At 40.1% G+C, this 16,255-nt stretch overlaps 1 protein-coding gene across 2 annotated transcripts in view; it reads right to left on the reverse strand.

The window, feature by feature from the left end:
- plxna1b (plexin A1b) overlaps positions 1-16,255 on the reverse strand; it is a 225,658-nt gene that overhangs the window by 182,898 nt on the left and 26,505 nt on the right. For both annotated transcript variants that reach the window (XM_077572438.1, XM_077572437.1), the window contains exon 2: positions 5,305-6,741. In XM_077572438.1, coding sequence (XP_077428564.1) covers positions 5,305-6,486 — 1,182 coding nt within the window. In that variant the 5' untranslated portion in view covers positions 6,487-6,741. The remainder of the gene's footprint in view (positions 1-5,304; positions 6,742-16,255) is intronic.

The following is a 16,255-nucleotide window of genomic DNA, read 5'->3' on the forward strand; positions in this document are numbered from 1 at the left end:
TTTATTCTTTTAAGCTGCAACAACACATGTATTTGTTGTATACAAAAAAAGTTGTTGGTTATTGACATTGGTATCGTATTGGTGTGGAGGAGCAGGAAAAAACAGTTATCGTGCACCCCTACGAACACTAGTTGGGTTTCCATCCATCCGTTTTTATTCGAATTTTCAAGAAATGCAAAAATAAAACTGAATGGAAATGCCAGAAATTTAAAAAAAAAAACGTTTTAACCGGATATTACATCACACGTACATTTATAGTCACAAAGCAATGTCGGGCAATCAAATAAGGTATGTTTGGGGGGGACGAAGAAACAAAAATTTTAGATGGAAAACAGCAAAGAAACGCTACGTTTGATCAAGAATTACAAAGTCGCTTCCTGGTCTTCTTCTTCTTCTTTTAAATTTCTGGTGGATCACATCTCTATTGTGTATACCACCACCTACAGCGGCGCAGTCCCCTCTCAATATTTGCAAAAGAAGAACAAGTAGCATGTCTGTTTTGCGCATTTTCAGTAAATTAGCTTAAAAAATTTTTTTTAAATTTGGATGGAAACCTGACTAATGTAAGTAGTTTGAAAATAGTTGAATATGTCAGCACTGCAGGCGCATTGTCTGGCCCACATTTTCTAATTACTCCTGATAATGATGTAAGCAACACACCACCCACACACACCGCAGATCAATACACAATTACATTGGCAATTAGTATCATTAGTGTGTAGCGAGGGAAGGGGATTTTGTTGAGCTAAATTCTCCTCAGAGAGACAGACAGAAAGGTCAAACAACATGAAGAACTGAGCTGCTCGCACACACTAACTGCATGATGTTTTTTCCAAAAGCTTTTCTAATGTCCCCTAATAACGAGATGAGAACAAGGCTTTTGAGTGCAGAGCGGCTTTGACATTGTTGGCTCTTTCTCACTCATTCACATGTTCTTTCATGCATAAAGATGTGTGTGGGGGGAAAATAATTCCACATTCAGCAAATATTCATCTGAAAGGTGACCTAATAGCAGCAGTAACATAAACGGCCAAACGGCCACCTGCGCAATCAGTGTTCTCCTAGCTCACCTCATTTAGACTACCAATTAACGCTGCTCATCAACTCGGGCTCAATTAATCAAAGCAAATTACTTAAACACTTTTGCCCACACAGATCCATTCTGGGTATTCCACTAGAATAGGGTTGTGTATTACATGGTCCACAAGTGAGTTACACCCATTAAATGATATTCATCGTGATGGATTTAATAAGGTTAAGAGCGGGTCTCACAGAGTCAATTGTCCTTTGCTTTGTTTGGAACAACATTAGCAAAATCTTACTTGCTGACACAAGCTGGGCTCAAGATATTTAATCATAGTAAGAACAAGGTTCCACTTACATAAAGGTAAATGATCATTTGAATAGATGTTTGGGCATCAGCTGCCACCTTTGACACTGCCAATGAACAGCTGGCCGCCACTCATTAAAAAGGAACACATGAACCAAAGTCCTCCATACTTATAGCCAGGTTTAAGAGTTGGGTTGAAGACGTTTTTTGGAATTCCGAGTGAAATCATTCCGATTGAGGATCTCTGGTCCTGTGTGACCTGATCTTGCATGCACCATGACATTAATCAGAGCAGTTGTTTTACCCCCATGTGACGTGCACAGATCAATGTAACATCACGTGATTTATCAAGATGGGTGTCGTCTATTTAGCACTGCAGTTGTGATTGCTTTTTACACCTTGATTAAAGCAAGCAACCTTGATACACACAAATAAAAAACAAAGTGATCCCATCACAGACCAGCATTTTCATGCGTAAACTCACTATGCATTTGTTTCAAGACAGAGCATGGGATTGAAACATACATGGCTTCTGATCGGAGAGGATACCACCCCCGTAAATCTGAATGAAATTCCGTTCAGATTTGGCCTGTTTATTTTAAGTGAGATGTTTAAATGGAGCTTTTTCATTCAGTTTTGTCTCTAAATTTTATTACACTCTCCACCTAGCCATATTATAAATATAATTTGTCTCTGCTGTGAGATTGTAGCTTTTCTCTGATCTCTGACTATTTAAAGGTTTCTCTCTGTATGGACGCCCACATTGAGCACTCCGCTCTACTTTGCTACCCACAGCATAGATTCTTTTCTTCACTAAACTCAAGAGTTGCTTTGTTTTGGGGGGTTTTGTGGTAGCTTACTCGTCCCATACTACAATCTTGCTTTCACGTGTGCTCTCTTGGTGGAACTGGTTTGTATTGATCCACCTTCGAGCCAAAGAAAGGGTCAGGGGTTCACTAATAAAGCTTGGGACAAAAACAGTCACACAAACACACAACTATACTCACACACATGACAGGGACAACATAAAAATTTTGGAATGTGAATGAAGGTAGGTGGTGTGCGTGTATCTATGTAATGACCAAATATCTCAGGTAACAAGAACCAGCCACCATCACACAGTGCCCATAAACATATCACGCTAATGATTGCCAGAGGACAGAAATTATGATGCGGCACAAATAGGAAGTCCACCCTGGGACTAGTGGGGCTCAAGGGTCATCAATCATGACTGTGCGTCTAACAGCTGTGCAGGCCTCCCGCTCTCCTCCCTGGCCTACCCTCTGCACCGCTGTAACGCAGGGTCAAGCTAAACAGCTTGCTCACACTGCTCAGTCAAATGCAGTTGTATTCGGGGTTTAGGAGTTAGAAAGCACATTTGAAGTTGTGGGGAAGTTTGGAAATGGGTGAGACTTAAACACCACTAGCTTAAGAGTTCAAGGGCTGGAAAGAAGGAAGGAAGGAAGGAAATTGCCAGTAGACCATAGAGTCAGATTAGGTGAAGGTACAGGGGTGGAAAAAATGTTTCGCACCTTGTCTTTTGCTATTAACCTGGGAACTGCTAGAGACTGGTTCATTTAGTCTGGATCCAAATTTGATGCATGACTCAGTGGTGATTCAAGAAGTACACTCCATTTTGCTTCAAATGCTTCAAAATGTGATTAATCAACAATTCCAAACAATCAATATGATTTATCAATTAATCGATTTAAGGTATGAAGACGCAACTGACTTCAGGTTATTAAAGCTTAGCAGCAGGAAGCAAAACTAGAAAAATTCCCACGGAAATTTTGAATGGGACTGCTGACTCTTGCAAGGTGGAAAGACGCATGTAGTACTTGTAGCAATAGTGGTAGTAGTATAGTAGTAGGACTTTTAGTAGTAGCCCTTGTAATAGCTAAAAAAGCAGTATTTAAATAGCAGTCCATTCCATTTAATAAAAAAAATAAAAATTAAAAATATTAATAATAATAATGTGTTTTTTTGAAAATGTATTTAAAAAATGTAAATGAGTTGAACAGTTTAAAATTTAAACGACTGGAATCGGTCAAGAAATGTGGAAGTTAACCATAATCAACATAAACTAAAAGTATCTTACTGTCCCTTTAAGAAACATGCACATTCTCGCACACACATTGGAACTTTAACATACTGGAGACATCACGCACACACATTCCATTGATATTGTATGAGAGACGCACACCTCGAACAAAAGCCTCTCACGACTTAACGGTTCAAGATGCAGATTCCAGAAATGGCTGCAAAATTAGTGTTTTTTAACAAGTCAATTTTTAATAACACCAGCTCTCGATCACACAGAAAAAATAGATCTGCCATTCATGTGAGGTCAGATTTAAGGTCCTTCGGTCCGCTGACTGTGGTTATGGTCACCAGTCAGTGTGAGTAGCTGACATGAGGTCACTGCTTGAGGGCAATGAAGCAGGCATCAATAACCTGAGGCTGACCCTCAGGCCTCGCTGCTGTCATCCGGCTTAGCCATTGTGCTCATTTTACATCATCATTGCAGCCATCTTAAATACAGTAGAATATTAATTAGCCGTAGGGTTATGATAACTCATGAGAACAAGCGGTGACCAAAATCCTTTTGAGATGCAGGGTGGATGGGGAGCAGAAGTTAAGATATAATAAAGCATTTCCAGCTCACAAGAATGTAAAATACCTTGATTAAAAGGAGATTAGATAGATTAAAACAGAAAATAATTTAATGTGCTTGTCATTTAACATGAAAGCTTCAGCACTAAGACGAGGGTCTCTTTTTTTTTTTTAATTACCTGATTTTGATGTTTTGTACGAGCAAAACTCATGGACCCACATGAATAAAATACAAGGTCAAAGTAATCAGCCCCATGGAAAAAGACAGCCAAGCCTTCAGTACAACGACACAATTTTTTTATCTTTAATGAGAGCAATAGGCGCAAGACTTGAGCATCTGAATCACATGTGCTTATATTCAACTTTAAAAATAGACCTCACACTAAACAACTGAATGTCACATTTTAGCCGTTTGCACTTTTGTACACGGACACACTCTGTATGTTTCTTTTGCAAAATAGCAAGGGTCAAACTGAAATAAATGAGATCTTGTTTCCTAAATCAGAGCTATTGTCTGTATGACAGGCCATAAAAAAAATCCACCAAAAAGAATGAGACAACCACTGAACTGGAAAGAGTTCCTTTACAGAGTGTTTGATGATGAAGAGGGAGAATGGGGGGTGAATAGGCCGTGGCTAGGGTCCTTCACATCACTTGCACTACCGAACAAAAAACACTTAAACTCGGGCAAATGAACGACTGTAAAGAGAAGGGTTACAACACAGCATCTACCTCTCTGAGACAACAACGCGTGTGTTTAGTGTGCAAAGATGCCTTCTGGTAGAAATGAAGGACACTTGCATTTAAAGAAAACGCTTTCAATAGATATTTTAATTAAAATGTTGTGAAAGTGAGCATGTTGGTGTTGGTGAATAGAATGGCTGTCAAAAGTGCAATGGCTTGACAACCAAAACAGGCAGTTGGCAAAGAGAAACTGTTCTCAATTGCCTACTATTCAAATATCTATAGTCCAGGCCAGAGTTCACCAATTCCGGTCCGCGAGGTCTGGAGTCCTGCAGGTTTTAGATGTTTCCGCCTACCAACACACCCGATACTATAGATCAGGATCGTTATCAGGCATGCTGATGAGCTTATATGTTTAGATGAATCAGGTGTGCTAGTGGGCAGAAACATCTAAAACCTGCAGGACTCCAGACCTCGGGGACCGGAATTGGTTAACCCTGATCTATACTATTGGTCAGTCCACTCGTTTGGATGTTAACATATTAATGACTAATAATGTAACATGTTATTTATTTCATTAGAATGTGAAAGGAAACAATGTACATGTAAACATACATTTTCCTATTCTAAGAAGTTTTCTGAATGGCAAAACAAAGAGAATATTTGAAATCACTTACAGAGTTGATGCATGCCAGCTCCTTGTTGAGAAGCCATGGTAAGGAGAGCTTCCCATCTCCTTTGTAACAAGACTGAATCCTTTCCTTGATTTTCTCCTTTATTCTCCTCAGGGTGAATAGGCACAACGCTGACTCTTTGGGTGGTTTGGCACGATTCTTCTGACCTTGAGAGAAGACTGTGAAGAGGATGTCTTCATTCTCAGAGATCCCCAGAGAATTTGCTAGTTGGCGGCCTGGTCGGGCCAAATAGGCATCCTGAACCAGGCGGTACTCGACACCGTCTTTAGTACAGCCAATGGGGAACTCAACGTAGGAGTAAAATTTGGGGTCATCAACGCATAGGCGTACGATTTTGGAAGTGAAGAATTGCTCGCCACTGGCATCAGGAGACGTGAGCTGAGTATCCAGCTGCATTGTAAGGTAATACACAAACTGTTCACTGCTAAAGCTGTAAACATAGTATATGTCAAAAGCTGGGAACTTGGACAAAGTATCAGATGGAATCTTGAGCTGTGAGGAGACAAACTCATCTTGATACACAAAGCTGAACATGTCGGCATTTTCTTCGTTCTCCATCAACTTTCGGCTGGAGAGAGTTGGGAAGTATTCGGACTTGCCATCAATGGGGGTTCCAATAAAGAGTTTGCTTGTTGGACTGTGAGGGGAGCTCATGATGACTCCTGACATGGTCCCTGACTCAGCCACACTGGACAGGTAGTGTTCCTTACGATGGTGAGGCTCCCCCAGTTTGAAGAGGTCATCCAGACGTAGAAATTGGCAGATTCCCTGCGAAGTACTACCGCAAGCAATGAGGCGATTCTGGGCATAGTCGATGAGTAGAAGCTTGTTCACGTTGGGTGTCTGAGCCAGGTCATGTGGGCACGACTGGACACTGGGTGGAGGGTAACACTTTTCGTTATCCACCACCGGTCCAGTCATGTGGCTACGCAACTTGGTTAGGTTGCTAGACAGTTTGAAAATCCAGTTGACAGCTCCCACATAGACTTCTCCAGTTTTGTTGTGAATGGCCAAATGTGTAAGCCCCCACTCTGCAGGTGTGAATCGTTTGAAAGTTGGCAGCTGGCCTCCACAAAAAGATGAGGTCATCATAAGTAAAAGCCCAAACACAGGAAACAGGTTCCCAAGAACAGGGGAAACTGTTGATCGAGCTTTTGAGCACATGTTCGGTCTGTCCCGTGGAAAGGCTTGGGGGGGAAGGGAAGGAGAAAGAAAGGAAGACTGCAACCTCTGGTACTTGAGTTCCAAGTCAGGATTTTGAGTCTTTGTGGTCTACTGTCAAGGTACAAATGTGTACTATGTAAAGAAGACAGTGGAAGATGAAGAGGGAAACAAACACTTCTATTGATCCACTGTCCTGTTCACGACGTCGCACACCATCATCAGGAACGTCATCCACAGAGGAACGTGGTGCGAGCCCTAGAAGGCAGAGAAAAAAAACGCTGTTAGTGACTGAGGAACATTTCCTATTGATTATGCATCAAGTATGGAGGGGCCTTAAAGGCTCACAAATTAAACAGACAAAATGAGGAGGGGAAAAAAAGCTGACATTTGCCACCGTGATGAATTAATGATATCAAATCAAGTCTGGAAGGCAAATGTGTGTTGGCATTTAATTATGAGGGAAGATAGCAGGGGAGGCATGAGCCAATTATTGAAGGCTCTGTACATATAATATAAGACTTGCTGGAATGAGTAATGGACACAACATTAAAATCAGTAATATTTTATAACTTCAATCAGAGGAGGCAAATGTTTGATCACGTGCCAGTGGTCATTGTTACATCGGAAAACAATTTGCAGCCAGGTCTCCTGTCACAGTATGAATGGGTCAACACACTACCCAGTAACCCATATTGTAATTATCAAAATGTTAGCATTGAGATTGAGCCTTCTGGATTATTTGCAACACAACAAGCAATATATCAACTTCCAAACTTTCCATATGTATAGCCCAATTATTAATAGCTACATCACTATATACTGTAGATTGGTGCTGACACTAAACAGGAGGTGTTCCTATTTCATACACGTTTATCCATACAGAACATGATATACTAAAGAGGTCATTCTGAGGTCCCTGAACTGGTGCAGCATCACAAACAACAATTGACACCTAACTATGATATTTAGAGTTGGAGGCGTGTCTATGCTGCTACTTTGACAGACCAATTCTGGACGCACTGAGCAGAAATCTGCTGTAAATGCTGATTATGCTAAACTGAACGCCACAGTCCTAGGGAAGCCATGCTTCAATTTCACCTTGACAATCAAAGTGTCTACACAAACAGTGTTTTATGACCACTTCAAATCAGAAAAGATGAGAATCATTATGGACCCCAGGAAAGTAATATGATAGGGAAGGGAAAAGCCATGACAGGGAATAATCAAATGGAATCCCAGCTTTCTGCCTCCTGCTCCAAGTGTGGTGGGACATTTAGGAGCAAGGCTATCCATCCATCTATCAATCAATCAAGAAGATTGTCAGGTTGTCAGCTAACCAAGCTCCGTAAATGAATGAATGTGCGTTTTCAATAGAGCTAGCACTTCCGTTAATCTTCACTTTTCTTGGATGACAAAGGCCACCGAGTGCCCAATGATGCCAAACAAAAATACACGGACTGAGCACCAAATGAAGCACGTTTACGTTGGTCTGGGTGAGTACAGACAGTCCCTCTCATTCCGAGTATTTTGCATCCGACGAAAGGTGGGCATCGTCATTGAAGGAAATTGATGGTTAACGGAAGTGCCCAGCTCTGGTTTTCAATTCTACAATTCTTAGCATACGTGGATCAAGACCGAGTGGTAATAGCATACCACCTGGACTTTACAAGCTTCAGATAATTTACTCATACTATTACCAAAACAACAGTGAGTCGTCCATTTAAAATGAGGAATGCCATTTATCTATCTAGTGAATCCTAGCAGGTTTGATGACTGTAGAGCGCTGAAATACGCATGTACCTGTATAATGAAGATAAAAAAAGATGCTAAAGAGAATTTCACTTTGACCATTTGTCTTCACTTGTCTGAAATGATGTGATGCCACACTAAATGGCTAATCATTTCTGTGCGGTCCACTTAGTTGAATTTTCTCATAGCTCGTACAGCATTGAAATGGATGGATAGGCCCCTAATATGGATGTCCTCCTAAGCATAAGGTAATGATGCATATGAATACATATTATAAATTTGGTATTTAAAATAATAAACTTCTAGCATAATTCACTGGGTTACACATCAATTTAGTTAGCATTTCCTGCAAGCAATGCATTAAAACAATGAACATGGCGTGGGGAAAATTATTGGTCTTGTTCATAGAATAGCAAAACAGTGCTCAGCTGAGACAGTCAGGTTCAAGCAGCTACGCTGTCACCAAATGTTTATACAGGAGGGAGAAACAAATGTATAATAGAGCATTAAAAACATACTGGAACTGGAAGAAGAAGAAGAAGAAAACAACATGATCAAGCAAAATAAAATCAGTACATCTCAAAATGGCACTATAAAAAAAAAAAATTAAGGTGCTAAAATGGGGGCAGGTGATACACAAAAAGACTTGAGGAAAAAAGAGTGGGTGTTTTATTAGTGAGGGCCAGCAGGAGCCAAACAAAAGGCAAGTCCTGCATTTTAATTAGCGCTCCACATGCACTTGAGCAAGAGACCAAGGATGAGGCACTTGAATGCAAGGTTCTGAATGAAGTTACCAAATATTCAACAACCTGGCGCACACTGTCTCCACTTGGACATAAACCACCGCATTACTAAAATGAACAAGCTACAACAAAGGACTTTCAAATTACTGCAGATGGTAATTGGTAATGTAGTGGTGTGCGAAGGACAGCTACCACATTATTTCAAAGTTAAGGCTAGAAGCTTAACGAAAAATTTGTGTACAAGGAGACCAAATTCAAATAAATATAACATTTTTGTGATGACTAGCTTCTTGGCTTTGTCTCAGTTTCAGGGCACACCCACACTAGGGCCATTGTACCGTGCCCAAGCCTGCTTGCTGCTTAAGTCCTGTAGTGTGAGCTCTATCGATCCGCGCCTGAGTACGGTTCGGATCCCCAGTTTAGCACGATTGGGAGAGGTTTGCCAGAGAACGGTATGGTTGGCAGCACATACAGACCATACAACAACCAGAGCGTCCTTAGCAAAGAGATGGCAGAAGCAAAGGGCTCTCGTTAGTCTAATGATGAAGTGCAGTGCCTCATGCTGACGTCATCTTCTTGCGTGAATCAACGTGATGACGTCGATTTTGGAGGCAACTGGGCCCGGGCACAGTTTTGTTACAGTAATGTGTGTGTGTGTTGGGGGGGGTTTGCAATCAGGCCTCAGTACGGTGCGGAAGAAGAGCACTAGGGCAGACTGCGAGCCACATCTGGCACCATCTAGGGAACAACATGTCAATCATTTCAAAGCAGGAACGCAACTTAGGAATGTGCAGCCACAGTGTCAAAGGAACTGAGGATGTTATCACATCAGGGAAAAACATTAGAGTGAACTGGCACTAAAGGGTCAAGTTGATTGAATTTGAGATCAGGATGTCCTTTACATTGACAGAGAACCTCAGTACGTCACTACAGACTAGGAATAGTAATGAGGGATGCAAAGTGAGGTGAGGAAAAGCTTTAAGGGTCGTTGCCTTGACCTTAGATAATTTTGTTTGGCTTGACAGTAGTGGGAAGCCCGCAAGGAGGCGATGGAGGTGTTTTAGGTCAAGTTGATGAGGCTCCAGTGCCTCTTGTGAGTAGAGCAGGGGTCATCGCTCCCTCTTTCCTGTTTCCTCAAACCTGACCGCTCAGATAATGGTCGTTGCTCACCCTGGTGCAGTTCTGATTTATTGCCAGTGGCATATCAATTACAGCATTCACAACTGGAGGGGAGAAAGAGGAGGAGAAGGTTGCGCTGGAGGGATGATGAGAAGGAGGAAGAAGGAAGTGAAAGGGCGCCCAGACAAATTCTCTGCCCTCTACACTGCATCAGAGCATGTGGATCAGTATAGCAGAACATTAACTGCCAAACATGAAGTAAGTAAACTTGGCGACTACAATGGAAACAGTATGGCCCAGAAATACAGTACATACAGTATTTGTCTTAGTAAAGACCTCAATACACCAATTCGACGTCGGAAGGCGGGAAGTGTCCGGGTGTCAGTAAGTGCCGTCCGATTAATTTATAAAATCAGCGTCGTAATGTCGTAGCAGTCGAGAAGCATCGGGAGGGGAAGGTTGAGGTGGGGGGCGATTTCCGCAGATTTAACATGTTGAATCGGCTGTTAGCTAGCGAATCAGCGCATGGGGCAAGAACAGGAAGTGTCAAATGTGGATAAATAATTTTGCTCATGTTTGCAGATTATCACCTTTCACATTTAGACAAAATGATCATGTCTGTCTGGACAGAAGATCTAGAAGATTAATTCATCACTATGATTCAAGAGAGACCGGCATTGTATTATATTACCATTAAGGGGTATATCTGTCGAGTGATGAAAGCTGAACTATGGCAAGACATGGAGACACAACTGGACATATCAGGTAGGATTTACATTTCTTGTATATTACACAATACTATGTAAAGTGCCTGAGGGTGTGCATTATGTGGCAGTACTTTGGGCCTGAGTGAAAAAGATAGCAGTATGCATCGTTTACGTTTTTATATTCCACCCCCGAAAAGAGCTTTCCGGTTACCTTTTTCTAACAATGAGGAATAGTGACTACTGTTGTGGAGGGGTATTGCGTCTAACGCATGCGCACAAGGTATTTCGAGTAATAGTCGTGGTGGTGTACATTTGTTGCGGTGTGTATTTCTGTAATTTTTCCTGCATGATATGCCGACGGTCAGGCCGAGACCACAGGCTGTAGGTGTCGGTCACATTTGGTCGAAGTCTGATTGGGGTTTCTCAAACTTTTTCTTGTCCATATAATCAGTTTCGAAATTTAATTGCTCTCCAGGACCCAAGCTTGGCATAAAATCGACTACACTATACATACACTGAATAAATGACAATGTATTATAACAAAACAAACATTAAACAAAAAGCCCTCATAGATGTGCCTGAATACACAAAAAGAGATTACAGCAATCTATTAAAAAAAAGTCTCTTAAAGTGAATGCAAATTGTAAACACACACACGTGTCAATTATGCATCCCTACCATAGCATATTTGGAGAGGCAACTGCAAGAAATATGTCTTAAAAGACATGTATTCGCCATTGGACACACTCCAACCCATGCACAACATCGCGTTGTTCGTGTGTGTGCATATATGTGTGTCTGCATGTGTCTGCATAGATACCATTCATGAACAAGTAAGTTAAATGCACAATTGGATCTAAAGCACAAAAAACTATACGGTTCTCTATATTAATCTGCTCCCCACCTCTTCATTTAGCAACCGACACACTCAAGAGACTGGAGATTTACCCAGGAGAGGAGACGGAGAATGGTAGAGGATAGAACGGCAAGAGAAGACTGCAGGAAGCAGGGATGAAGGTGTGGTGATAGGGTTGCATGGTTAAAGAGGAGGTAAAATAGTAGGGGGGCCAAGTCCTGAAGCCATAATCCTCTCCCAGGGTCTGCCTAATCTAGCAGTCACTATCTGCATATGGAAAGAATGGATTACCATCCCCCAAGACACTGATGGGTGGACGTCAGAGCGAGAGCAATCCCTCGACAGACAAACAATCGCATAAAAAAAAAAAAATAACATGAGTTGCTGTTGAAGTTTTTTTTTTTTTTGTTCTTCCTTTTTAACAGGTCTCACTCAAACCCTACCATTGACAAATTCACAGTTGTGCAGTTTGGATCAGTGCAACATATGGCCTATAAAGAAGTCAGTTTCAAAGAAAGAGTCCTCGGAGCAGGCTGGGATTCTAAAACAGTTTGCACGCAATGAACTAATATCTAAAAACAGCGACAAAGCCATTACTCTGACTGCATGGGATTATCAGAGAATGTCAACATAATTGCAAAGGATCACTGGAATACTATCAAAAATCATCCAAGCCCATCTGTCATTGTGCAATTTTTCCACTTTGATGATCCAAGATGAACAACTGCATCATGTGTATCAATAACTGCAAAAGGATAGTGTTTCTTAAGACTCTTTAAAATACTGTACAGTGGAACAGCAAAAGGTTGAGCACAATCTGTATTCCCCCCCCAAAAATATTTGCATAGAAAATTATGGAAAAATTGATCTGCTTTAGAAAACATTAAATTCACTGTAAAGTGAAAATGAGTGGTGTAAATTTGACAACACACAAGACTGTTAGCAACACTGCCAGATTTGAATGATTACAAACAAATATAAAAATTACATATAGCCTACAACATATTCAAAATATGAAGAAAGAAAAGAAATCAAGCCATTGTTACAGTGTATCTGCATGTTTGAGTCGCACAAATATATTTTGCATCAGTTTAGAGTCTCCCGTGGCTGGAAAGCATCTGACCGGGTCGTGACAGGTATTTCCATGCCATGACAAAAAAATTGAGCCGTCAAAATTAATTGATTAATCTACAAGTAATCGATTATCGAATTAATCGACAAATATTTTAATAATCGTGTAATCATTTGGAGCCATTTATTCATTTAAAATTGGTAAAATCTTCTGATTTCAGCATATAAACAGTAATTGCTCAATGATAGTCCTTCATGAAAGAAGACTGTGATTATCTTCTCTGTTTAATCAAAATAAAAAACACAACCCTTTATTAAAGACAGTGGCACAAGTTATTCCGCAAGTGGCTCACATATGAGTGACTTTTGACTACCGGTACATATTCACTGCTAGTAATATGTCTACAATGATTTGCCTTCCAACATTTTATTTTAGCCTGAATAACAAAAAGATAATCATTTGCGCGTTGAAATAATACCAAACTTTTCTGTAAATTGTGGCATTCAGCAAAGATACATTTTCATTGTGTAAGCATAGTAGTTAGCTACAGTAGCTAACTGTAATAAGTAATTCTATCTCACAAGTTTATGTTTTGTATAGTGGGAGGAAATGCAGACTTATTAAATATAATATTAAATAAAAATTTAAAATTAAAATTAAAAAAATCAGGAGAACTGAAATGGTGCGAAACAGTTTAATGCTATATCCTCACAATTGAGTTGAGCACTAAACAGTTCTCATTCCTTATATATTTTCAGCAGTTATCTTCAAACGTGTAATGCATTTAGAAAGAAATGGCAATGTTTTATAACATTTTAACATTTAAGGGGCCATACAAGTGTAAATAAAATGAAGTTATATCACCGGTATTAATTTTGTGAAACAATACATCTTTGTAGTTTTAGATTATAAAACAAAAAATCTGTGCATCTTAAAAACTTAAATCCATAAGAGAGGAAAAAAAACTTTAAGTCAATACTTGGCATCTATGGGTACATCCAAAACATGAGGTAAATATCTCGGGTGGCAAAACCAACTGTCCATGTGTTGTATTCTAGTGATCCAGCTCGCTGAGTTCGGTGGAGGTATAAAACAGGCAGTAATGCATTTTTGTGGGATCATGTAACATTTCCTTTGCCGCTTTATAGGAGATGAGAAGCCTGCCAAATAAGTATTGGCAATTATTGTGCTAACATACAGTATATCCAGATACAGAAACTTTCATTTACAGCACTGACTTGTGTATTATGTAATTATGTCGGATCCTAACTGTCCTACTTTATCCTACTGACCCTTTCTAGGGAAGGAGTGAAGCACAGTGGCTGAAGTAGCTAAATGTGTGTGGACAATTGCTTCTTATTTGTGTGCATGTGACAAGTGACAGCTGCCACCTAAAAAGACCATAGTCCGACTGTGGGCACTATATCACATAAATTCCTCATGCCTTCATTCCCTGAAACACACACTTCTGTTTCAGCACGTTGTGATGTACAGTATTGAAATGCTGATTAAACGCTCTATTTGACATATAATGATAGACAAAACTAGTTGCATTGGCAATTAGACATGGGTCTAAACAGTGCACAGTCTCCTTGCTGCAAGCACGTGCAAGGTGTAGGACACTTTGGTAACACTCCTATGTCGGCTTTGTTAATATGACCGCTGACCCTAAGTCAGCCCTAAACAGGAATGCAGAGGGAATGTGTTGCAGACACACCTCAATGTGGAATTCTTCACCTCAAACAGATCCACAGTGTACAACAAGATGTGAAAGATATTCATGTAAGTGTATCCGTGTTTGTTCATGTGTGTGTGTAGGTGTCAAAATTAATCATATTTCACATAAATTTTAACAGTTTGCAAAACATTTTTTCTTTTCCCAGCCGCTTGTTTAGATAGTCCATGCCTGATTTGGCTGGTGAACACAGAGTTCAATATCTCCAAGGCATAGAGCTGTTGTGGTTACAATAACACATGGCAAGGAGACAGAATGTTTTCATCTCCATCTTCATATGGACTTCTATCCCCTCTGGCCCTCACTTCATTGAATTCTCTTATCCTCATATATCCTCTTCCAGGCGTGCCACACACATTTCTCCACATTACCTCCATCATGTTCTCCTCCTGATAAGAATCGTAGTCCTGAGAAACCTAAACAAAACAACATAAGGGTATTGTGTATGGACAGGAATCTTAGGACATTTAATCAATCAGGAGTTGGACTTGAGCCCATAGTAAGCTATTTTGAACAATTTTGCTGGGCTTGGATGTATTTGGTGTGAAAGGACATGAGAGCTCTGACCAAAACCACAGAAACACGTTATAGATATAGACCACCACCCCCCCCCCAAAAAAAAAATCTAAATCTTTGCAGTCATTCAGGACGATTACGATTTTAATCTAATGAACCCAACAAACAATTATTTAAAGGTTTCATTTATTCAAAAATAATTCTTGTGCAAAATGTTAAGAGAACAATAATGTAAACTGATTCTAAATTAGTTTTAACATAACTTTAACATTAATAGTTTGGAACATTAATAGTTTGTGCTTAAATGCCACAATTAAGTAGTTGGTAGCTATTGTAAACATGTCTTCCATCCAGCATTCTCTGCCACTTGTGCAAAATTGCAACTCACAAAAACATTTGTATGTAACAGAACATAAGAACATCTTTTAATACTCCAGAAGACTAAATAAAATTTCACGATTTAGCAAATTTTCAACGATTCTATTTTTCAAAATGAAGATGTGTTGAATTTATTCGATTTGTTGCCCAGCCCTAGTTTGTAATGAACAAGAACGGCCGCTATGAGGGAGATCCTCTTGTCGAAAATCAGTTATTTGGCAGTTCAAGATGATCAAAAAGAAAAAAAAAGGTTTTTTTTCTAAATTAAACAGAAAGGGCATAACAAATGTCAGGGGGGAAAAAACTTTTGCAATGCAGAATGAGAAGACAGAAATTGTTTTAACAACCATTTGTGCCGATTCTGCATACACATAAATCCAGCCCATGTTTAGTCGGCACACAAAACCATACATGCACCGTCAGATTAGTGGTTTACGCTTTAATCTCTCGACTGGGTCTTTCTCTCCGCATCAAAAATCCTCTGTCTGTGTGAATGTGTGCGTCTGTGTCAGTGTGTGAAGAAGGTGGGTAAAATGTAGGTCAAGGCCAGACTGAGCCTGATATGATTCATAGTAGTACAACAGACAAAAATCCAGCTAAATAACCAAAACTGAACCAGTACAGATGATTATATTATGACAGACTTTCTCAGTCTCAATGAACTAAGATCCCACACGAGCTGCCAGAAACTCGACTAAAAGCACACACTGAGATGTTGGGTAGACAGATTATTTGGCACTGAAAATCTCAATAATAAATGTGTGCAATTATCTGCACTGTCGAGTTGGTTTTCCCCAATCAAGTCAAAACTCTTATAGTTGACCTAGAGAAGAGATTAGCTATACATTGTATGGTCAAAAGCAAAGGGATATAACCAGTGCGGAAGCTGCATGC

The sequence above is a fragment of the Vanacampus margaritifer genome, chromosome 8 (genome assembly GCF_051991255.1).
Source record: "Vanacampus margaritifer isolate UIUO_Vmar chromosome 8, RoL_Vmar_1.0, whole genome shotgun sequence".
NCBI classification, from domain to species: Eukaryota; Metazoa; Chordata; class Actinopteri; order Syngnathiformes; family Syngnathidae; genus Vanacampus; species Vanacampus margaritifer.